This window comes from Mus caroli, unplaced genomic scaffold (genome assembly GCF_978045245.1).
Source record: "Mus caroli unplaced genomic scaffold, Mus_caroli_1 scaffold_7, whole genome shotgun sequence".
Taxonomy (NCBI): Eukaryota; Metazoa; Chordata; class Mammalia; order Rodentia; family Muridae; genus Mus; species Mus caroli.
Window position 1 is genome coordinate 3,213,442 of NW_028227262.1, and position 24,080 is coordinate 3,237,521.

At 45.9% G+C, this 24,080-nt stretch overlaps 1 protein-coding gene across 1 annotated transcript in view; it reads left to right on the forward strand.

The window, feature by feature from the left end:
- The window catches only part of Itpr2 (inositol 1,4,5-trisphosphate receptor type 2), a 404,943-nt gene that overhangs the window by 90,289 nt on the left and 290,574 nt on the right, over positions 1 to 24,080 (forward strand). The window contains exons 10-14 of the mRNA XM_085839778.1: positions 3,235 to 3,279; positions 11,084 to 11,235; positions 16,671 to 16,770; positions 17,154 to 17,314; positions 22,143 to 22,284. Coding sequence (XP_085695904.1) covers positions 3,235 to 3,279; positions 11,084 to 11,235; positions 16,671 to 16,770; positions 17,154 to 17,314; positions 22,143 to 22,284 — 600 coding nt within the window. The remainder of the gene's footprint in view (positions 1 to 3,234; positions 3,280 to 11,083; positions 11,236 to 16,670; positions 16,771 to 17,153; positions 17,315 to 22,142; positions 22,285 to 24,080) is intronic.

Genomic DNA, 24,080 nt, shown 5'->3' on the forward strand with positions numbered 1-24,080 from the left:
TCAGACCTGTCACACATGGCTCTGAGTGACATCAGTAGCCCACTCCTCATCTGTGAAGAATTAAGGATTAAGAACATTTCTCAGAAGGGGAATTGTGAAGTTAAATGAACGAACTCTCAAAAACATTTTTAAAGAAATATCACACAAGAGATTCTGCAAACTCAAACTAGTCCTACTTCTCTTACTTGTGGCTATCTCTCTCCCTTATCTCCTGATTAAAATTCAACCCACCCTTTAATGGTTACCTTGAACACCAGGAAAAATTCTTTTTAAAAATTTTATGCATATGAGTATACTGTACTGTATGTATGTCACTGTTTTCAGACACACCAGAAGAGGGCATCAGATGGTTTGAGCCCTCATGTGGTTGCTGGGAACTGAACTCAGGACCTCTGGAAGAGCAGTCAATGCTCTTAACCACTAAGCCATCTCTCCAGCCTCCAGGAATAATTCTTGTATAAATTAGCTCATCACAGATCACTCCATCCCTTCTGTGATCTATGTTATTTACAAATTATTCATCTCTTTCTCCTAGCTCTGGTAAAATTCTGCTTTGAAGTATAGCTGACCTTATTTCTGTCTTATTTTCCTTCTGAGGAGTCTTGCCTAAAATAGCACAGGTCACAAAATTTTCTCCTTAAAGATGCTCTGTTAGTGTTTATTACAAGAGTTCTCTCTCTCTCTCTCTCCACCATGCCTGACTTACAATTCAGTGTTTTAGAATCATGAAATATTTTCCTTTAAAGTCCTAAAATATCCAGGAACTGCCTTAGCACATCTTTTTCTTCCTTCTTTAGCAATATTCTTCTTTATGCATCATTCACTAATTACTTTGATAACTACAGCTGTTACAATATTTGGGGAAGAGACAAAGTAGTAGAATTTGAGGTGTGCATAATTTATTGTTTACAGTTAGTGTCTGTGAATGCATGTGGCTGTAAGTTTATTTGGGTGTTTTTCTTTCTCTCTGGTATTAACTTTTCTCACAGACATGACACAATACTATCAACAGCAACAGAAGGAGAAATGGTTTATTTTGCCACAGTTGCAGGCTATGGGCCATCTTGGTGGGGACGACAAGGTGGCAGGGCTCTGAGGCAATCACCCTGAGGAGCAGAGCCAGATGGATGTTGGTGCCGGTCTCAGTTTGTCTTTTTATTCAGCCTGGAGCTCTTCAGTCTGTGAGATGTTGTTGCTCCATTCTGGACTGTCTTCCCTCCTCAGTAAACCTCTCTGCTAGCACCCTGACAGATTGTCCCAGAGGTGTGTCTCTTAGGTGATTGTAAACCCAGTCAGGCCCACAGTGAAGGCCCATGTCATCTTTTTTCCTCCCTCCCTTTTTAACATTATTAGTTTGTGCTTTGCTGGCTGATGGAGATAACTGGTAAGCAGACAAAGACAGGGACGTGTGACCCTTACCCACACAGACCTGTGGACATCATGGGTCTCCATAGGCTTGGGGCTCAGTCTCACATGTCCACAGATCTGGGGCTCAGTCACAGACTTCAAAGATTTGGGACTCAGTTATGCATTTCCATAGTCTTTGGGCTCAGCCATAGGCTTCACAGACTGGGGGCTCCATCATAGAGTTTCCCCCTCATTTTGTAGACAAGGACTCCCAGTTCTCTGGGACTGGATGACTTTTCCCAAGGCCCGAAGCTTTAAAATAAAGGCCTGGGTGATCTTGAAAGGGTTTAGAGTGTGGCATGGTCTGTGGTGGAACGTGGGCAGCAACGCCAAGGGCAGAAGCTGTTTTGTGTTGGGCTTGGTTGGGCGAATTCCCATTTCTGTTTACATCCTGCTTATGTGTGAACCAAGGCTCTGAGCTTGGATTTGCCATTATCTGGAACTAAGTATTCTAATTCATCAAATGTAACCCTTCGATACAGCTTTAGATACAGTCTGGCTGACTTTGCATTGGTTACATTTCTGTTACTAGATAAGATACTCCAACACAGGCAGCTTAAGGAAAGAAGGGTTTATTCTGCTTTACCTGTTTCTGGCTACATTCCATCATGGCAAGGATGTCACAGTGGCAGGAGCTCACTATGACTGGCCACATCCACAGTCAAAACAGCTCGCTTCTTAGTTTTAGGTGGTGCAGGATCAAGACCCAGCAATGTTGTCTCTTACTTTAATGGACTCTTCTCCACCACACTGGCGAGGTCAGAGGCTAAACTAACCTGGGTAATCCCTCACAGGTGTGCCCAAAGCTTGCGAGTCCAGATTCTGCCAAACTGGGGATCACTACTGACCCACAGATTTTATATATATATATATATATAAATATAAATGTAACATATTTGTATAATATATGTAAATAGATAAATAAATGTAAAATAAAAATTTATATCTGTGATGGGATTTATGTATAGTATGTAATGGCTATACATAATTATAATATAAGGAATATAAGAAACAAACAAGAGTACAAAGCCAAAGCCCACGTGACCATGTGTCACAGCGTAGCTGACGCCACAGACGACAGCTCCTCCCTCCCTCAGCCCAGCTCTCTTCCACCATTTTCAGATAAATGAGCTCCGAGTGAAGCCACATGGTGGGTGGATTATGGTCTTGTTTTGTATTTTTATTTCTCTAGTACAATACTTCAGTTGTCGTTCTAAGTCCTCAGTTGCAGGGCAGCTGGCGGTTTGTCATGAAGCTCTGTTGACTCTTCTTCATAGCAGAGTGCTGTCTCTATGTTCTCATGAAGTGTGGTTCCAGTGGGCATGCCACCTGTGGCTTCTTCTCCTCTCCCCATGTCTCGTAGTGGTTCCTAGAAAGCCCCCGGCCTCCATCTGCCCCTCTGCCTTGTGCCCTGTTACATTCTGAGCTTCGCATCATCTCTGATCATGAATCTATTGGCCTATCAAACCTGCTTGGCCAACCACACTTTGGTAAATTCTTTGGGTCTGGGTTCCAGGTCAGTAGTGGGACCACTGGAGGAATCTTCTTTGTGTGTGTGGTATTTAAGCATGTACACAGTGTGTGTGTGTGTGTGTGTGTGAGAGAGAGAGAGAGAGAGAGAGAGAGAGAGAGAGAGAGAGAGAGAGAGAGAGAGAGAAGAGAGAGAGATAGATGGGGAAGAGGGAGAGACAAGGTGCATGCTGGGATTGATCTCAGATCATCCAGCTTTCAGCGATGCTTTATCCACTGGGACATCTTATGGGCCCAGGTTCAGCACATTCTTACTGGCACTTTTAATTTAAAACAAAAATGTGCTTTGTTTTTCAGCTTAATCCTGACTATCGAGATGCTCAAAATGAAGGAAAAAATGTGGTGAGTAGACTTTCTGTCAGTTTGTCTCAAATGTTCCACATCTTATTTTATACGAATAAATCAAAAGACATTTTAACTAACAAGCTTGAAGACTAGGACCCCATTCTTAATTGAAGGAATGGTAAGAGAAGCATGTGGGCTCAGATGCTATCCCCCTCCCTGCCAGCAGGGGGCGCTAAGGGATTTCCTGCCTCTTGAAGACTGGTTATTGCAAGACGTCGAGGCTTCTGGGAAAAAGGCTATGGTAGGTCTAGGTTCAGTCTCCAGAAGTACATGGAAGTATGATCTAAAAGGGGGGCGGGCAGTGAAATGGTTCTTGGGTGTTTCCAGAGGGTCTGAACTCTGTTCCCCAAACCCATATGGTAGAAGGAGAAAACCAACTCACAAGAGTAGACTCTGACTTTACATGTGGCATCTGTCCCCTACACCCATGCACATACATACATGAAAACTAAATGTAATAAGAAGTTATAAAGAGGGCTGGAGGGGTAGCTCATGATACAGGGTTTACATGTGAGGCTGTAGGTTCAGTTCTCAGTACTGGGGGACAAGTTGCTTCTAGGAAGGCACCCATCAAACGTTCCCACTGTGCGGCTTAATTACAGCTCTGCTCTGCTTCCTGCGTGGACGGTGGCCATGCAGCTGGCTGTGTGGGTTGAGCAGAGTGGGTGGACACAGAAAATGCAGCTTCACGGAGTGGTTAGGAAGCAGGATTCTGTGCTAAGCAGTAGACTCAGGGTGACATCCCTCCTCACTAATCAAGCCTTGTTTGGCTGCGCTGCTCTCCTCATTCCTCAACGCCACTAAAGCTGAGAAGAACACGCCTGCGTTTGAGAGTTTATCCCCAGACTCACTGTAACCACACACAGGGCAGGTGGTCTGCATTCTGGACTGTGCCAGTCTCCTGTGAGAGCCAGCCAGCAGCAGAGGTTTGGTTTAATGAGCCTGTCTCCAGAGCCTCAAGTTTGACTGTAAAGAAAACTGAGCCCGTGAAGGTGTAGTGCGCACAGTGTGGCTTCTTGTTCCATAGTCTGTTTGTCACATTGCAGTAATTACACTTCTGTCTGAAGAGGAGAGGAGAGGGGTTCTTAGAGTCAATCTACAGCCTGTGACAGAGAAGATCAATTTCCCAAAACAGAGCACCTGCCTCTCCTGCGGAGTTCCAGTAACACTGATGGCAATGATGCTGATTTTCCCCTTAATTTTCCCCGCGTTGCCGACTTAATGACCTGCTAATATTTTTTCCTGTAATTCAGAAACCTTTATCAAAACGTCACCTTCCATTTTGGAAATCTCAGAGGTTAATGCAGGGTGCTGCAGAAATGAGGCTGTGTGTGTCGGGGCTCCCATTAAGGCCAAATTGCTGTGTTCACTTTACAAAGGGGTCCATTATTTCCAATCTTACAAATGCACAGCTTCCCTGTGCACCCGGTAAACATTGGCACCGTGTCAAGCCCAGCTGGGAACCTGATGGTCATTACTTCTTCTCGAAGGTCCACATTTTTTCAGATGGCTCTGCAGAGGGGATGTTTTTTTTTTTTTTTTAAATTCTCTGTAATGCCATTCGTATTACCAAACATATTTATGTGGCAAGGGATCTGATTATTTTGAAGGCAGTTCTGTTGGGGTCTCACAGCCTCTGCATTATTGGCACGTGGACCAGATAATTCTTTGTGGTGGTGGCAAGATGACCTCTGTATGAGAAGAGGGGTGTCCTCTGCCTAAGTCGTAGCGGGTGTTCCCTTAATGGTAGTGGGGCACCCTCTGGAAGGCAGGCTGATGCCAGCATGCTGATCTCATCTTACTGGGTGTTAGCAGCTTCACCCCACCCCAGCTCTCAGCTGTGACAACCAAAAATGTGTCCAGAAATTTTCAGATGTCCTCTGAGCATCAAAATCCTCCTTTGTGGCCAGGAACAGACCTGCCCGTGTTTATATACATGGAAATGTTCTAGAAAAAGGAGACTGTTGAAGAAGCACTTTCAAATTCTGATCTGTAGAATTTGGAGATGGGGGTTTAGGTTCTATCAGATCTCACATTGCCATCCATGGGTTTCACTGCAGGCCCACTGGCAGTAAGATGTGCACTTAGAAAGCAGAAAGGATCCCTCAGGAAGCTCTGGGGATGAGGCTTACAGAGACAGAGAAACTCCTGGCAGCTTCCGGAAGCAGCCTGGGATGTGTGGCTTCCCCAAGCAGAGCTGGAGCTTGGGCTGAGGAGGGAGGGGAGAGCCATGACAGAAATGTAGCAGCCTTCTGCAGCCTGTACGTCAGCTCCAAAAGTCAGACAGGGCTTCTCCCAGCATGTCTTAGGCTCCAACAGCACAGGCAATGTGATGTTCAATCTAAAGTCAGTGACTCACCATGACTCAACACAAAGGTGTCCTGGGGTGCCCTGAAGTACACCTTTTCAGGAGAGGGGGCTAGAGCAGGAGCAGAGCCATCAGCTCCCTTGTGGCTTTGCATCAGGGCAGGTGCCTCCCTGTGCAGCCCTCCCTGTTCAGTGCCTCCCTGTGCAGTTCCTCCCTGTGCAGTGCCTCCCTGTGCAGTGCCTCCCTGCACAGCCCACCCTGTGCAGTGCCTTCCTGTGCAGCCCTCCCTGTTCAGTGCCTCCCTGTGCAGTGCCTCCCTGTACAGCCCTCCCTGTGCAGCCTTCCTTGTACAGTGCCTCCCTGTGCAGCTCTCCCTGTGCAGAGTCTTCCTGTGCAGTGCCTCCTTGTGCAGCCCACCATGTGCAGTGCCTCCCTGTGCAGCCCTCCCTGTGCAGTACCTCCCTGTGCAGTGCCTCCCTGTGCAGCCCTCCCTGTGCAGTCCTCCCTGTGCAGCCTTCCCTGTGCAGCCCTCACTGTGCAGCCTTCCCTATGCAGCCCTGGAGATCAGTGCTTTTTCTTTCTAGTTTAAAAAGAATGCCATCTGGGGCTGAAAGACAGCTTAGTCAGTCAAGTGCTTGCTTTGCAAGCATGGGGACCAGAGTTCAACCTCAGCACCACTTAAAAATAGCTGGCTATGGTGGTGCCTGCCTGTCACTCCAGCATTGTGGGGAGACAGGCAGGTCCTTGGGGATTGCTGGCCAGCCAGTCTAGCCTACTTGTCAAGATCTAACTTCTAGTGACTTTGTCTAAAAAAAAAAATGAGGTTCAAGATTGACCTCTGGTACACACACACACACACACACACACACACACACACACACTTACATACACATACTCTCTCTCACATACATACACACACCCTGCACCTACATGTGAGAAAATGCATACTACACTCAAACTTACACACATTCACATACCCACACACTCATACACACATACACACTTACCTATATCCATACACATACATTCACATATACACATACACCTGTTCATAGACACACACTCATACACATACTCACACTCACACACACTCACATACACACTCATATACACATACATACATATACTCACACAGACACTCACATACATATATACACCCTGCACCTACATATGAGAACATGTACACACACTGATACTCACACACACTCACATATCCACACACTCATACACACATATACACACTCACAGTCACCTATAACCATACACATATACTCACACAATACACACATTCATAAACACTCATACACACACACACTCATATATATATACTCACACTCATACACACTCTTACACACTCACATGCACACACTCCTGCACCCATACATGGGAACATGCACACACACTCCCATGTACACCCACACATACACAAACTTATGAAACATGCCTGTTTGGTAAGCAACTAGCATGTGCTAATAAGCAACCAGGTGGCAATCTGAGACCCGGGCTCCTGAGCTGGGTGTGTGTCAGAGAGAGCTTCCCGGCGGTGAACTGGCACCTGTTTAAGCTCCCTTGGTTACTTTTCCATTTTTATGATGGCAGGCAAACTGTGACACTTCCACAATTCTTTGCAGGGAGCCACAGTTCCTGTGTCCCCTTTTTTGTCCCCTTAAATATCGAGGGTTTTATAAGCAGCATCCACAACGCTCATGAGTTTGGACAGAATTTTCTTTATGCTGTAAAGAGGCAGGGTTGCCTTTCTTGTTTATCGAAGCTACACTCATTATTATGTGTATCACTAAAGCTTTCTGGCGACTTGACAGGCCGGGCTTGACATCCTGACACAAGAATTAGAGAGAAGACTGAGAGGGAAAGCAGAGGGAGGGGACGTTTCAGTGTGGCTACAGTGGGAGGAGGAGCAGGTGAAAGAGGCCAGTGAGCTCGGCTGTCTTCAGGGTCCTGACAGAAGCCTTGGCTCTAAACAGAGGAAGACCTAGATGTAACCATGCAGCCCTGGTCAGGGCTCAGTCTGGTCACCACTTCTCAGACCAGGTTCCACAGGAGGTATGAAGAAGTTACTGTTGAGTGCACCACTCGGTTCCCACAAAATGATCGCTTCTGCTGAGAGTGTAGCTGAATGCCCTCATTGGTACTCACCTCACTGGGGGACTGTGTGTCCTTTGTGGGTTTCTCTCGGGATCCAAGGTGGCTGCAGGCTCAGGACAATGATGTCTCTGTGCCTTTAGTCTCTGAGGGCACCGAGATAGGTAAGGGATACAGATGTTCTTTGAGTGTGTAGTGCCTACGTGCAAGGTCTCAGTGGAAATGAAGGAGACAGAAATGCAAGGTGTTTGGAGAGGCCAGGCTCCATCCTGTCTTAAGCCAGCCTGTGGCTCAAGAGTGGAGTCTGCTTAGAAAAACAGCTTCCAGGTGCCTGCTATGCTCATAATGCATTATACATATTTAATTGCTTAAAAATTCTAAGGGGCAGTCTTGATGCTTACTTCCAAACTGTTTATGAAATGGAGTTTGTTAAATAAACTAGCCAGAGCGTGGGAGAGTCGAAGCAGGAAGCTTCCAACAAGGCTCTTGTAAAAGTCATGTAGGCATGTCGGATGCTCCTCCACATACACAGTTGTGAAATTATTTATGAACAGACATTTTCTATGCATTAGAACTATTTTTGCAAAGGCCAATAGGAAGGATGGAGAAGCAGAACACATTCCATGTGTTCTATGTAGTTACAATAAAGCCACAAGTCATACTATTAACAATTTGCAGTGGTTTGTTTTAATTAACCCTAATTAGCACATTTTTAAAATACATATTTTGAAAAGAATCATTGCAGTGCAAGTGTCAAAATACAGAGAGGGTCCTGGCTACTCTGGTTGGGTCCCGGAGAGAGACATTACCAAGAAGAGCAGTAGAGGAATCTAGACCTGACATCTTCTTGTCATTCTAGAAAATCCTCTGGTTAGCATTTCAAAAGTGGGGTGAAAAGAGGATTGAACCCCAGTATGAACTTACAGAGGACTGAAGTACAGGCTACACTGTCAATACTGTCAATCTAAATAGCCCTAAATAGCTGCATCCGTTTAGCACATTTTCCCCCAAAGAGTATGCGCATCAAAAGCTGGGTTATACTAAGTGGAGGGAGAGCTCAGTCAGCGAACTGTGACACAATGTATTCCTTTTAGTGATACAATACTTTCCCAAGAACACTGCAACTTCTTTTGTCCTCTACACCAGACTGTTGCAATCTGGCTCTCCTTCTGTGTAACTCAGAAGAGCTGGTCTCCCTGAGCTCAGTAGTATTTTGATTATAGCGTCTCCTGTCTACATAAGCCCCTTATGGCCTGCTGTCCTTTGAATGTCCTGCCTGTGTTGGAAACTTGATCGTCAGTGTCACAGTGGGGTGGGGTTCTCTGGGAGGAGTGGGCATGAGGAGTCAGTGATGGAGAGACCTCACTCCTGGATTCCTAGGCTAGTGGGTTAGCGTGGCTTGTTGCAGAACCAGGCTGGGGCTTGGTGGTTCTGGCTCATGGGGTGGTAGTCTCCATGTCACATTGTAGCACCAAGGCCCTCAACAGCTGACACCTCCGTGTGCTTAGCCCCCTGCTTCCAGAATCGAGACCTAAGAAATTACCCGGTCTGTGGGGCTTGGTTGCAACAGCAGCAAGTGGACTGAGATATTGCTGGATCTCACTGCCTAGTGTCCAGGAAGATCATTTAGGAGCTGGCTCTTCAGCTCTGTGCTCTTACCTTCGTGGTCACCTCCTCTAAAGGAAGGAACAGTGCTTGCCATATCTGTGATTCTCTTGGCGTCAATAGACTTGCAGAATCCACAAGCTCTGCTGACAGCTTGTTGCCACTGTAAATACCCCAGCTTGAGTATGCTCGATTCTCTAAAAGTTTTTATGTCCCCAAGGATGTAACTGAAAACAAACTTCCTATCCCTGCCCCACACTCCTTTTCCTCAAGACAGGGTTTCTCTGTAAAACTCTGCTGTCCTGGAATTCATTTTGGAGAAGAGGCTACCAGGTTGCCCTTGAACTCACAGAGATCCTCCTGCCTCTGCCTCTCAAGTGTTGGGACCCCCCTCTGACTTAGTCTCCTTTTGCCACCTTCTTCACCATAATCAGTGCTGTCTTTAACATCAGAGCTCATGGCAGCCTCTGTCTTTGAGAGGAAACTCCAGTCGGGAGCGGCTGCTCATGGTCTTAACTCCAGATTTGGCAGGGGCAGGCTGAAGCAGGAGGGCTGCTGTGAGTCTGAGGCCAGCCTGGGCTACTTAGGGAGACCCTGTCTAAAAAGAAGGAAGGAAGGAGAAAGGGAGGGAAGTGTTTTATGTTGCAGTTACACACGTTCTTCCTTTGGTTCTTTACAAGAGGGTCACGTGCCCCTCCATCACCCGCCCCCAGCCTTCCTGCTCTGTTACTGGCAGGTCAGTGCTGTGGTTTCACAGTCTGGAGCCTCCAGAGAAAGCTGCTGCTCTGCCATTCACAGTTGACCGAAACTGCACGTTCTTTTTGTGGGCCAATGAATCTACATCCTTTAACTCACTTTCTTCCTCCCTTCCTCCTTTCCTTCCTTCCTATTGTCTGTAGTTTGTCTATCCATCCATCTGTCTGTCTGCCTTTGGGTTTTACATGAATGCTTTTTGACTAGTGCTTCAGCCAGCCTGGGGTGCAGGTCTCTTTGTGAGGTGGGGATTGCATTTGTGCACTTGAACGTGACCCTGCATCTTTCTCACTTCATCATGCCCACAGGAAGAACCCCCAGGCCACGTGTTTTCACAATACTTTACATCCCACCCACAGGATACAAGGGTTCCCTTGCTCTGCACCTTTGGCCATTTATCTCTGGACTTAGGTCATTATGTCCCTAGCTGTGGGAGGCTGTCTGCTTCGCTGTGGGTTTTTTTTTTTTTTTTTTTTTGGTTTTTCGAGACAGGGTTTCTCTGTGTAGCCCTGGCTGTCCTGGAGCTCACTTCGTAGACCAGGCTGGCCTCGAGCTCAGAAATCTGCCTGCCTCTGCCTCCCGAGTGCTGGGATTAAAGGCATGCGCCACCACACCCGGCTTCGCTGTGGTTTTGATTTACCTTCCCCCCCCCCATAACTAGTGGGCTGAGCATGTTTTCCTATAGTCACTGGTCATTTATATGTCTTCTTGAGTCCGTGGCATTTAGAGAGTTCTGGTGACTTAAATGTGGAGGATCAAATCATTATGTTGTAAATTGGTATACAGCCACCAGAGTAGGAGCCATAACTGCTGTGCCCAAGGGCATGCTCAGATTAGACCACCCCTCCCGGGAACATAGGCTGTACAACTGCCCACAATCATTACAAAGGCTGTGAGCCCTGGTCTTCTGAAGGGTGATTCAGGATAGACACTCCTGTAACTCAGTGAAGGAACGGTGAGCAAGCTCACACCTTATGTCCCAATTAGCTGGAGCAGTTAACACTAAATGTGAATAACCTTGGACCTCTTCCACAGAAAGACGGGGAGATTCCAACACCAAAGAAAAAACGCCAGGCAGGGGAGAAGATCATGTACACCCTGGTTTCAGTCCCACATGGAAATGACATCGCGTCCCTTTTTGAACTTGACGCCACAACTCTGCAGAGAGCTGACTGCCTGGTTCCGAGGTAAAAAGAAATACAAAATAATAATAAAAAAATAAACAAATGAGTAAAAAGTTAGGCTGAGCAGATGTTTCTTTGAATAGTTTCCCCAACAAGTAGGGAATGAAACGTGTAATATTAATACAAGTTTCACAGTAGAAGAGACCATGAGTGAAGGCAATGCTCGAAAAATGTTCTGACTCTAAGGTGAACATGCAAACATAGCTTATTTTATTCATATAAATATTTAAAATGAAAGGAGTTCTGAAAAATTTATTAGAATCATTTATTCACTTGAACGGCCTTTGGTCACAGCAATGAAAGGTAATCTAATAGCATTTAAAATCTAAATTTTGTTTCCTTCGGTGTCAGATTCCCACTTGGCTCATTTACTTGTTCATCTTGTTAGTGGCCCAGCTAGGAAGTATCTGTTGGCTGTCAGTTTCAAGGCAGGCCTGGCCCTGGGCATCGAAAGGAGAAACAGAGTCACGGGACCAATAAACATGTGAGCTGAGGTTGGTTTCGATTGTGGGTCACAACCAGTGCCCTAAGCCAGGTCTGGTCTCATGTGCTCAGTAAGCCAATTAAAAGAGCCAAATCAGAAGTGAATAGCAGAAATGGAGATTTAGTCAGTATAGACACACTGGGAAGCAGAGAGGCAAGCGTCTCTTCAGAGTTCCATCTCCATGAGGCCTATAAAAAGATAATGAAGTGCTTCAAAGAAAAACCTCTGGGGGTGAGGTTAGGCCAGAGGGTGCAGAAATGGCCTCTCTGAGGAAAGACTGCACGGACTGAGTGGTTCCCTTCGGAGAGGAACATTCTAGGCAGCAGAAGTCAGAGGGGGAATCAGCTTGTTAGGAGGCCAGTGTAGTGCGACCTAAGCAAGAGGAAGGGGCATGGGACGAGCCAGCCAGTGTTCGTGTAGAGAGGTTATTGGGTTCTTTAGCATGAGTGTGAATATTTTTGTTAAACTTTTTTTTCCTAGACACAGTGTATCTTGTCCATGTTGTTACGCATGTGGGATGGTTCTAATTTGGCTGTGATGACACAGCATTGAAGTTGGGCCCGCCAGATGGCCGTGGTTAGCTGGAGGGACCACACAAAAATGCAGACACATGTCTTTAGTATCACACAGGTTCCATGATTACCTTGTTTGTGAGGGGAGCTGCTGACTGGTGACCTGGTGTGAGCCCATCTCTCCTACCCACTTGCTTTGCAGTGTAGCCCGAGAAGACACGCCCTCTGCTGCTTTGGCCAAGTGTCTGCCTTCTTGTGTGGGGATCTTAATCATTACTCCAACTTAAGTCATTCTAGATCCAAGTCGGCAGAAATGGGATCTATCTTGAATCCAGAGCAGGAGAATTTGTTTAGGGAAGTGGCAAGAACCCACGGTCAGGTGCATAGACCCACCACAAGGTTAGGAAGTCTTGCTGTGCCAGCGTGTTAGCTACTGCTGTTCAGAGTGCTTGAAGTCCTTTTCTGTGTTGAGAAGAATTTGTGTTAACATGGCTTCTCAGCTGTCATTCACTGAGCTATAGATAACAAAAACTCTTAACACCAGCCACTCTCACATCCTCATCCGAAATCCTCCGATACTTTCTTTGTGCCCGCCAAGCCTCATGTCAAGTTCTTCATAACGGTTACCTGGCTTCATCCTGGGTAATGCTCATAGGTCATAGGGCAGAAGCTGAGTTAGACTGGCTGAGAAAGATCTGAGGAGTGGGTCTGGGTCATTCTGAGACTAGGAAAGTCAGTCTTGGGGTGAGATGTGGATATGGCATCTTTTAAAAAGCATTACCCAGTGGATTCCAGTATGAAATGCAGAATTTCTCAAACTTCGAGCTCTTGTGGTACAATCTTTTTTCCTAGAAGGATTTGAACAAATGTCTCCAAACCCAGGGGACCTACAAAAGACCAAAGGCCCAAACCCAGGGCGTCTACAGAGACCAAAGGAAGGGTTCTACTCAAATCCAGTGAGGGAATCACTGGGTTTGCTTACAGGAGCATGATGAAGGATTTCTTACAGGAATGTGGGTGACAATCATGTCACTGAAAAATCTGGCACCAGCATGGGTGATAACCTCCCTGTAGCTGTACAGATGCCACTCCCATCAGCTAACTGCTTACCATGTGTATTCTAGAACTTCCCGAGATTGTATGTAGTTGGGAAATGCAGGAACAAGTAGCAGAAATCGGAGGTGAGCGTGTAATTAACCTCCCCACCACATGAGGGAGCACCAGCAGGTCCAATCCTAGTGGTCAATGAAGCCTGTCTGATGAAGACTGTAATGGCCCTTAAGCTCAGAGGACAGAGTTCCACAGCAACACTATAGCCAGCTGGGTGAAATGTTAATCCAGGTTGTACCACCAAATCAGCCATGGATATCTGATACAGATAGTTTGTAATTCCTTGGTCTGCAGTGGGGGCTTAGAGGGTCCTTTTCTAGCAAACCCCAAACTAGATGTTTTGCATCAAAGGCTTAGAGCAGAGCTTCCAGTCTTTCCTGTGCAATGGGACACTTGACAATCTGCAGCCAGTGCTGACATCCACCTCTCTCTAGACACTGGTTTAACTGGCATATGTTGCAACCAGGTCTTTGGGATTATACACAGTGGAGTTTAGGAGACAGTTACTCAGAAGGACAAGTGCATGAGGTGGGGTTTGATCCTGGAGCACAGACCGTGAAATCTTCCCTGAACTGTCATTCTACAGCAGTGCCCTTAAACTGTAGACAGCCAGACTGTGTCACAGCCGGACTGCAGACACTTCTCCGTGACATAGTTCCTAAGTCCTTGCAGACCACGCTATCACTCTGGGTTATCATCTCTTCAGCTTGCAACCCAGTAGTGTTGGCTGACTCAAGGGGCACATCCAGGCGGAAAGCCCCCTGGATCTGAAAATCTAAGCTGACATGACTGGAGAAGTGGCAGATCTTAGGAACCAGTATTGATACCACAGTGGAAACCCTACACGTGACTATGTGATGGACTGCAGTTAAAATACATGTGCATTTAAAATATTGTATAAAGTCACCATTGGCGAGATGGCTAAGGCACATGAATGTCATCTCTAGACTTGGGTCTCATTTCTAGATAGCTCATTATACATCTACTTTGAAATGTTTTAAAAAAATATCTCAATCTCAACTACTCTGGATGCCAGCTGTCTTTGTCGCTTTTTCTATTGTAGTGAAGGGACACCATGATCAAGGCAACTTGTAACGGAAAGCATTTAATTTGGGGATTCATGGTTCCAGAGGGTTAGAGTCCATGACCATCATGGTGGGGAACATGGTAGCAGGCAGGCATGGTGTAGTAGCAGTTGCTAAGAGCTTCCATGTTGTGAGGGAAAGGAAGAAGGGAGGGGGAAGGGGAGGGGGAGGGGGAGGGGGAGGGGGAGGGGGAGGGGGAGGGGGAGGGGGAGGGGGAGGGGGAGGGGGAGGGGGAGGGGGAGGGGGAGGGGGAGGGGGAGGGGGAGGGGGAGAGGGAGAGGGAGAGGGAGAGGGAGAGGGAGAGGGGAGGAATATGCCAACTGTAATGGGACCTCGAAGCCAATCTCCAATGACATATCTCCTCCAACAAGGCCACAGCTCATAATCTCTCCCACACAGTTCTACCAACTGGGGATTAAACATTCAAACATAGGAGCCCATGGAAGCCATGCATCATTTAAACATCCCACACAGTCTCTGAAGAAAGGAAACTCACCTGTGTTGAAAAGTCGTAAGGACAAAATAGAGGGACTGGCCACTATGTAGTGTGTGGTGCGTGTATGGTGGCCTCACTTTCCAGACCTCAGGACCCAGGAGAAAAGACAGCCACAGTAGGCGGCATCACCCCCTACTTAGAGAATTCTGGGTGCTAAAGCAGAGGCATTTCTGGTTATTTGGACAAGGGTTAGTTGCCTGCCATGGTAGGCATTTGTAACTCACTGTGTGTTTGATCTGCTTTTATGAACTAGCAAGAACATGATAATGATTGAGTTTCCCCAAAGCATTTGATGTCAAGTCCTCTGTTTGGTCCTAAAATGTGTTAGCTTTACATTGAACAATATGCAATAGGCCTTTTCTCTTAATAGGCACTGTGCACTCTTGTTGGAGAAATAATTGGAATGAGGTAGAGGGCACCATGAAATGAGGTGACGTTGCCGCTGTGGTGCCCACATAGATAATTTTTACACTTGACTCAGGAAATAGTCAAATACAGAAACATTGCTGATGTAGAGTGTGAGTCCTCTCTGAGCCCCTGGTTGGAATGTGCCTGCAGTCAGCACACAGGCTTGTGCATGTGTTTGGTAAAGACACCATATGTGGTACACATTGTCGATTCTTCACGCTGAGTTAGTGGTAAACAGAGTAAAACTCACAACCCAAGAAGCTTACCCACCACAGGGTTTTCTTTAAAACAATTTTGTTTTTGAGGTCAGAGAGCCATTAGCTAAGACTGTGTAAGACTAACCTCTCAGTTATAGGAGTTGAGCACAGTTTCCAGCACCCACACAGGGTGGCTCACAACCATCTGATAACTTCAGCCCCAAAGCATCTGCTGCCCTCTTCTGGCTTCCACAGGCACTGCACGCATGGATATTCACAGATTTAAATGAAACTTGGCATACACAGGGGTGGGTTCTTGATGGTGTCTTCCTATTCACACTGGCAGGCTTCGTTCTTCGCTGTAACCCTGACAATCATTTTCTTCTCTAGTCATGCTGTTATCTTACTTAGGAGCCAGGGTCAGAGGTTTTACACTAAACACCAAGATTAGCAATAAAACCAGAGAAATCAGGGAAGCGCCACTAAGCTGGACACAGAAGGATGCGGTTTATGGCATGAGGTCTGGGCTAGAGGACCATGCAGCTCACTGCTCACCTCGTCTTGGGTATGTGCCCGTCGAGCCACTCAGAATGGTTTATGTATTTGGCTGCCTTGCATTATGCCTTCAACGGCCACAGCAACTCCGTGATTTGGGGCTTTAAACGCGTTTTGGTTAGTAGCTGTCTGGGGACAGAATAAACGCTAGTCTTTGCTGACCACTCTCCACAGTGTCTGAATGTAGACCAGTGAGGTCTTAGGATTTGCATTTTTGAAAAAAGTTTCTGGCTATGCCAATGGCTTAGGAAGTGAAGCTGTGTGCTCCAAAGCAGCCTGAATCCAGGGATTATTTCTTATTCCAGATGGATCCCTAGACAGTTGCTAGTTTAAGACACTTAGTGTCCATATCACAGATGGATCGGTTGAATATGTCAATATGCAAATGGTTTTAATTGACAGCGTGTGTGTGTGTGTGTGTGTGTGTGTGTGTGTGCAGGTCAGAGCACAGCTATATGGAGTTGGTCTTTGCCTTCCATCTTCATGTGCATCCTGGAGATTGGACTCAGGTCCCCATCACTGGGTGGCCAGCACCTCTGCCCTCTGAACCATCTCGCCAGAGCTACATGTTTTTATATCGTTTGCTTTCAGGAACTCCTACGTGCGGTTAAGGCACTTGTGCACCAACACCTGGGTAACAAGCACCACCATCCCCATAGACACAGAGGAAGAGAGGCCTGTCATGTTGAAAGTAAGTGTGGCTGGGGGTCCAGAGAACTCAGGGAGGCTGAAAGTTCATCCGGTCTCTGACTCGAGGGGCTGCAGCAGGGCTGTGGTTTGGGAGGGAGAGGTACAGATATCAGGAAAGGTACAAGAGGATTCCAGGCACGTCTTCTCTACTTGAAAGTATTTGAGGCAGAGGGAGGGCATGTGAAAGAGACACTCTTCCAGTGCAGGAAATGGGCGTGGTGAGCCATCTTGCGTGGTGAGCCATCTCGTCCCTGATGCCTTTCCTTGAGGATGCTGTGTTCAAGAGTTAGTGTTTCTCTGTCTCATCCATCCCCACCCAATGCGTCTTGGTACTGAGGAGCTCGGTCTCCAGACCTTGCAGTTTAATGGAAACACATGTTGCAGATTGGAACCTGCCAGACCAAGGAAGACAAAGAAGCCTTTGCCATTGTGTGCGTCCCGCTGTCTGAGGTCCGTGACTTGGACTTTGCCAACGATGCCAACAAAGTGCTGGCCACCACGGTGAAGAAGCTGGAGAACGGCAGCATCACACAGAATGAGAGGAGGTGAGAGGCTTTCAAATGTGACTCTGAGTCATTAGGTGTCCAACTGTTGACCTGAGTTTGGGAATAAAAGCCTGTGGTCTCAGCAGGGAGGTAGAAGCTGGAGAACCAGGAGTTCGAGGTTATCCTCGGCTACATAGCAAGTTCAAGGCCAGCTTGGGCTACACGAGACCTTGTCCTTCAAAACTAATGAAAAAAAAATCACCTAAAGCCCCAAACAAACAAACAAACAAACACCACCACCACCACCACTGCCACCCACCCCCCACCCCCAACACAGTCAATTAGTTCTTACAGTAAACCAGATGACTCTAACAGAACATTTAGAATATTCTCCATAGTAGCAGCCTCACATCTGATGATGCTCAGCAGTGAAGAATTCTTGCCAGCAGAGACACCTGATGGCTCACAACAACCTGCAATTCTAGGTCTGTGGGACCTGGTGCCCTCCTCTGGCCGTCACAGGCAATACACTCACATGCACATACACATATACAGAAACACACACATTAAAACAAACAAACAAACAAACTGAACCAAAAACTGTCTGATGGTATACTTACTTTCCCCATTTTATCTTGGCTTGAAAATAAATGCTTTAAATTTCTCTCTGCTCTTATTTTGAAAGCTTTTAGGGATCACATGACATACTTGAATACGTTTGGATTTTGAGTTTTGTGTTGTCATTTTTACATATTACACACTTTCATATGCTCTCTGCCTGAGCCACTCACCCAGAGAAACTGGGTTCTTGATTCCTAACTTACTTATTTTTAAAGGTGTGAGAAAAAGAATAATGGCTGCTAGAAATCTGAAAACCAAACCCAAGCCTTCATGTAGTGAAGCTTCAATAGCTGTTCCCATTTTGGCCAAAGGAAATGGAGATTAAGCGCTACCTGGGTAAAATCACATAAATCGTGAGTGGGGGGTCCAGCCACGTGATTGACAGTTGGAGTTTCCCATGACCTCACGGTATAGACTCCTCCCTCTTCTTCTCTTTGTGATATGCTGCAGACTTTGAATCTGAACAGTTAAGGAGGTATTTGCTGAGTCTCTGGCCATGTATACCAGAGCTCCCACCTACAGCCATTGAGATGATTGGCTTCTTGCTAAACAGCCCAGCCAGGGATGGTAAAGTCAGAGAAACAGGTGCTTGGCTCACTGGTTCATCCCTCAGTTGGACATTCTTGAACATTTGTCCAAAATAAGCCCCAGAACACAAGGGCAAAAATGTCCAGCCTTGTTCTAAACAAACCCAAACTGAAGGCTATCCGTGTTTATCATAGTTGAAGAATAAAACAGTACTATGCTCATAGAGTGGAATACCATACAGCCAGGAACAGGAATGAACTATATGTATGTGTGATGGCATGGGTGAACCTAACAAGCACTGGGTTGGGTAGGGAGGAAACAGGATGGATGAGTGCCATAACACTGAGTGTTCTGTCACTAAATGCGTACATTCTAGATACATTATATCATATACCTTAGACATATACCATACAATTCACCTCTTACTTAAACATTGTTGCTATGCTGACAAGCAGTCAAATGGGACTCAGCTTCCTGTCTGTTCTTACCATCCTTGTGGAACCTTCATTTGACACCTGTCTTTATGCCCACCCTGTGGTGGCCAGTAAAGCAAGGCCTGAAGCAGAAACTGGCCACTCTTATAGCTACAGAAGATTGAAGGGCAGAGCCAGCTCACAGCAGACATGGATCTCACTGTGCAGATGGGAATGTCTCAATGAATTGTTTCTGCCTGTCTCCCACGTTCACAGGAAGTTACCGTACTTCTCTGAGACTTTTGGTAAAGTGAAGTATCTACCGAGTGAAGATTCCCATTCATGGTTTTCAGCCCTTCTGGGTACCTCCTCCCACAGGCCATTTTTCTCCATTTCCTGTCAGGGGGAACCCAACTCCTCCAGATCTGCCTCAGGAGGACTGAGGACCGGAGTGTCTCTGGATCACACCTTTTTACTCCCCCCAACCCCTGCCTGTCCTTCTGCTGCTTCAGTGAGAAACAACAGCTAAGCTGTTGCACCTGAGAACGGGGAGGTTGCATTTTCTGATGATGTCACCCCTCATCCAGATGCAGTCCATGCTTGCCAGTCAGAGCAGTGAACCGGCTTAGTCCCTCAACTTTAGAATTCAATAGAAAATTCATTCTGCGAATAACTGACAACTCTGACTTTCCCCCCAACGGAGACTGCAGTTATTATTAGCTATTCTTTTTATTTGAAACCAAGGTCAAAGGGAGGATTTGAGAACACTGCAGGCCTGCTTCCAGGAGTCCGTGTGGTTGGATCTCTCTCTTCCCCGTGAGTTCCTTTAGTCACCCCAGGAAGTGACTCCGTGGGTGCAGCTCCTGTGTCAGGCTTCATCTTCCTTAGCCTTATATATTTTCATTTGAATTTCCTGGTTGTATCATGCATGACTGTGCCAAGAAAACAGAGTTTTAGGAGGGCATCATGGGGAGGGAGGGAACATGAGCTGTCAACTGCTGTGTGGAGCCTGAGAAGGCACACACTTCTTGCAGTCTCTGAGGGACCTGCTTTGTCCATGGAGGGTCCTCTGTTACAGCTCCTCAGAGATGCAGCTAATTCAGTGAGACCTCGTGCTTTCTCGATATGTGCCAGGCACTGGCCATGCAGTGTGTGCTCTGGGGCGCTGCACAGGTAAAAGCTGTTGTGCCTACTTCTTCATGCAGCTAGGCCTACTTCCTTATGCAGCTAGGGACCTGGAACATGGCTAAGTCACAGAGTGTTTATCCAGTCAGCCAGAGACCATGCTAGACTTGCTTCCAAAGCCAGCACCTTAAGAAGAGCACCATGTCTTTATGCAATGAACAGAGCTGAGTGGTGGTTCTTATAAACACGTCATGTAAACTACGATGCGTCTCTCCCTCCTCCCCTCCCTCCCTCTGTTCCTCTTCCCTCCTTGGGCCCCTATCCTTCCCTCCCTCCTTCCTCCCTCTCCCTCCCTCTTTCCCTCTTCCCTTTTGGTCCCCCATCTCCTCCCCTCTTTTTTTCTTCCTCCTCTTCCCTCCCATAGCCCAGGGAGTCCTTGAGTTCTGTGTACTCAATAATGATCTTGGCCTCTTTAACTTCCTTTTCTCTTTATAATCTGCTTTTTAAAATCTAGGTACGCTGTTATCTGTGTCCCTTTGGTATTGCCTTATAATTGCATGTAGGTAATTTTCTGTATACTTTTATCGCTCAGATTTCTGCTGGTTCTTGGCCTCACCCATCCACCCTTCATTCACATCTGCCATTTTAAATTATGTTCTCTTGCGGTAATTGCTTTATCTGCTGAGGACTGACAACACACTCATTTAAGTGTCACTTAGAATGGCTTTGGTACTTGGGTTTTACTAGCGACGAATCAACCTTCTGAGTTTTAGCTTGATGGCTGTCTTTTCTAATGTCAGTTTTCTCCGTGTTTTGTGATTTAATTATGCAGGATTCTCTTAGGTAGAACAATATTGTCTTTTCTTTCGGAGCTCATTCATTTTCTATCTGCTGTGGCACAGCCAACGCCTGCCCCCTCTCTACCAGGCCACACCGAGGTGCAATGTTGCAGTCTCCTCTGGTAAGGGAGGTATGTGAGGCATGTGGTCACAGGCAGGGAGGCTCCCTCTGTGTGCTTCAGGTCCCTTCAGTGCCTGCCTAGCTGCAGCTCACGCAGGGCTCTGAATTTCTGAGGTCCTGCAAGGGGGCCTCTGTTTGTGTCCTCACAGTTTTCGAGAGACAGGCTTTCTCTGTGTAGCCTGGGTATCCAGGAACTCTCTTTTGCTCTGTAGACCAGGCTGGCCTAGAACTCAGCGCTCACCCTGCCTCTGCCCCTGCCTATGCCTCCTGAGTGCTGGATTAAAGGCGTTCGCCATTTGCTGCTCCGGGCTCTTACTTTGTTCTTGACCCATGTGGTCTTTTTTATTTTCAGGTGTGCGTTTTTAAAAATACATAATATATATTTTATCTAACTTTGCTAAATCTGACAGGAAGTCTGTTGCATGGCTTTTCTCAGGAGTATGTGAACAGACAGCTACTCATCTCTGATAGGGAACCGATATCAGACCTAAATAACGATTCCAGCCAGGTCTCACTTATCATAGATATACACATATAAGTATATTTTTATATATTATGTATATATAAAACACATACATATATTATATATACAATTTATACACATATATGTATAATATATAATATATAAATATAAAACATTAATAATGTAATATTTATAAATAAATAAGATTTTATAGAATAATATATAAAAAATGCTCTTCCAATTGTCCCGCTAACTATTACCTATTTCAGGAATAATCAAGAGTCATGACAAAGTTGAGCCTTTCATGTCTAAACACCAGTTCCAGTTCTGTCCAGCAAGAGCCAAGATTTATGTTCAAGCTGAATGTACACTGAGCAGAGAGCCACTTGGCTCCAGGCTCTCTCCAACCTGCTATGTCGTGTGTGTCAGAGGGTGACATCGCCTGGTGTCTGTCAGAGGGTTGTTTTAAGAACAGTGTTTGGAAGACATTAACTCACAATTGTATTCTCTCCCCAGCCCACTGGTCCTTGAGACTCACAGGATTTTATTTAATAACTGTTTACAAATAATTGATAGAGTTGGAATTGGAGTAGAGGGTGGGGGGAAATACTGTGAAAGTTCAGGCAAGTAGCAATTGCATTCGACATTATATTTTATTGATTAAATATGTTTTAAAAGGGTTTAGCTTTCTTAGTGTTTTTGTTCTTAGACTTAATCTTTAATGGTGTAAAATTATCACAGTTTTTTTTTTTTTTTTTTTTGTGTGTGTGTGTGATAGGTTTGTGACTAAGTTGTTGGAAGACCTCATTTTCTTTGTGGCTGACGTGACCAACAACGGGCAGGACGTTCTGGATGTGGTTATCACCAAGCCAAACCGGGAACGGCAGAAACTAATGAGGGAACAGAATATACTGGCACAGGTGAGTTGCTTAAGATGCCAAACTTGCATATGTTATGTTTTGAGTTGCAGCATCAGTGAACTCTTTGTATCAGTCATGCCTTGCTGCGTAACAAACGACACGAATACACTTATTCCAGCTCCTGTGAGTTTTAAGTGTGAGAGTTGCTTCTGTGGGATGGTGCTTGCACAGAGGGACTGTCAAGGTGTTAAGTGGGTGACTGTCATCTCAAGGGTGGACTGGGAGGAGATCTACTTCCCAGATTGCTCATAGAGTTTAGTACAACTTTGCCTGCCTCCCTGTGAATGTTAGTGTTAGCTGTGGCTTGACAGACGCCGGGGAGATGGATTGCTGAACCTGCCTATAGGTTAATTGATGTTGGAAGACTCATTTTTAACTCTAGGCCGTTCCCTTCCCTCAGCACCCACCCCTGGGTGGAGATCTGGGACTGTAAAGTGGAGAAAGAGCTGAGCACAGCATTGCTGTTCTGACCTTGGCTGTGCATACAGTGAAAGCTGCCTCAAGCTCCTGCTGTGCCTTCCTCACTGTGATGGGCTTTGGTCTCCAAAGGAAGATGGTTCCCCTTAAAGGCGAGGAGTGATCCAGAGAGTGGGGAGAGACCCAGGCTCAGCTATGGAGTCTTTAAGACATTATCGCAGACACCATCACATCCATCAGTTCTGTGCGATTGGCTGAAAGCAATTTTATAATCACTGTCAGAGAGAATTCTGGGAGTTAGGGACCATTAAGGGGCCAGCCTTGAGGCATCCACCACATATCCCCAAATGCTAGTGTGGTCAGAGTATCTGCAGAATCTTCCTTGGGAAAACTTTTGACTGGAATTTCAGGTGACTTTGGGACCATTCCACCTGCTTCTGTCTGCACTAGGTAGGCATGTGAGTCTGGTCCAGAGCTCTCAATGTACCAGTAAATTAATTAGCTTCCTAGTAACCTGCACATGGACATTCTTGCAGTTACACATCTTATTGTTTTATTAATATATCAAATTATATTTTTATATAAATATAATAAATAATGATTAAAATAATTAGCTTTTGTGTCAACTACTTATGGCCTCAAGGAAAAGCCTTAAAGACATACCAATCATAGCACTAATTAATTAACAGTAATTAGCATTCCATGCTGAGTTGGGAAAAGAAATCTGAAGACATAGTGTGGCTGAGATCCACAGAATGTCTGGAAACAGTGTTTTCATGAAATAAAGTAAAGGTCCCAGGTCTCAGGGACAAAGTCTTTCTGACAGCAGTAAATTGTTTCCAGAAAGCATTTGATTTCAGGGACTTTTAGGACCTTGAGTGAGTTATGAGCACATTAACTGTTGTGCCCAACTTTTTATTTCATAATATAAATACAGAATAATTCAAGGTCTAGGGAACATAAAATTCTTCTTTTCAAAAATAATATTATTTTTTGAGAACTTCATACATAAATATTGACTGCATTTATCTTACGTCTGCCTCACCCTCTCCCCTTCCAAGTTCTCTCTCCTCCAAATTCATGATTTCCCCTATCATTATTATAGGTATATACATATATATGTGTACACAACCTACGGAGTTCATTATTTATATGTATATACAGCCTACTGAGCTCACTTAGCGTTCCTCATTTGTGTCTGGTGTTGACCACTTGGTATTGGACAACCTGTGTGGGACCTGGTCCCTGGAGCAGGCACCATATCACCTCTAGCTCTTCTCTTGAGGGCGGGGTCATGTGGAATTTCCCTTATTCAAGTTTACATGTCAACTGGACCTGTCCTTACACTGATCTTGCTCAGGCAACTGTGTTGTTTAGAG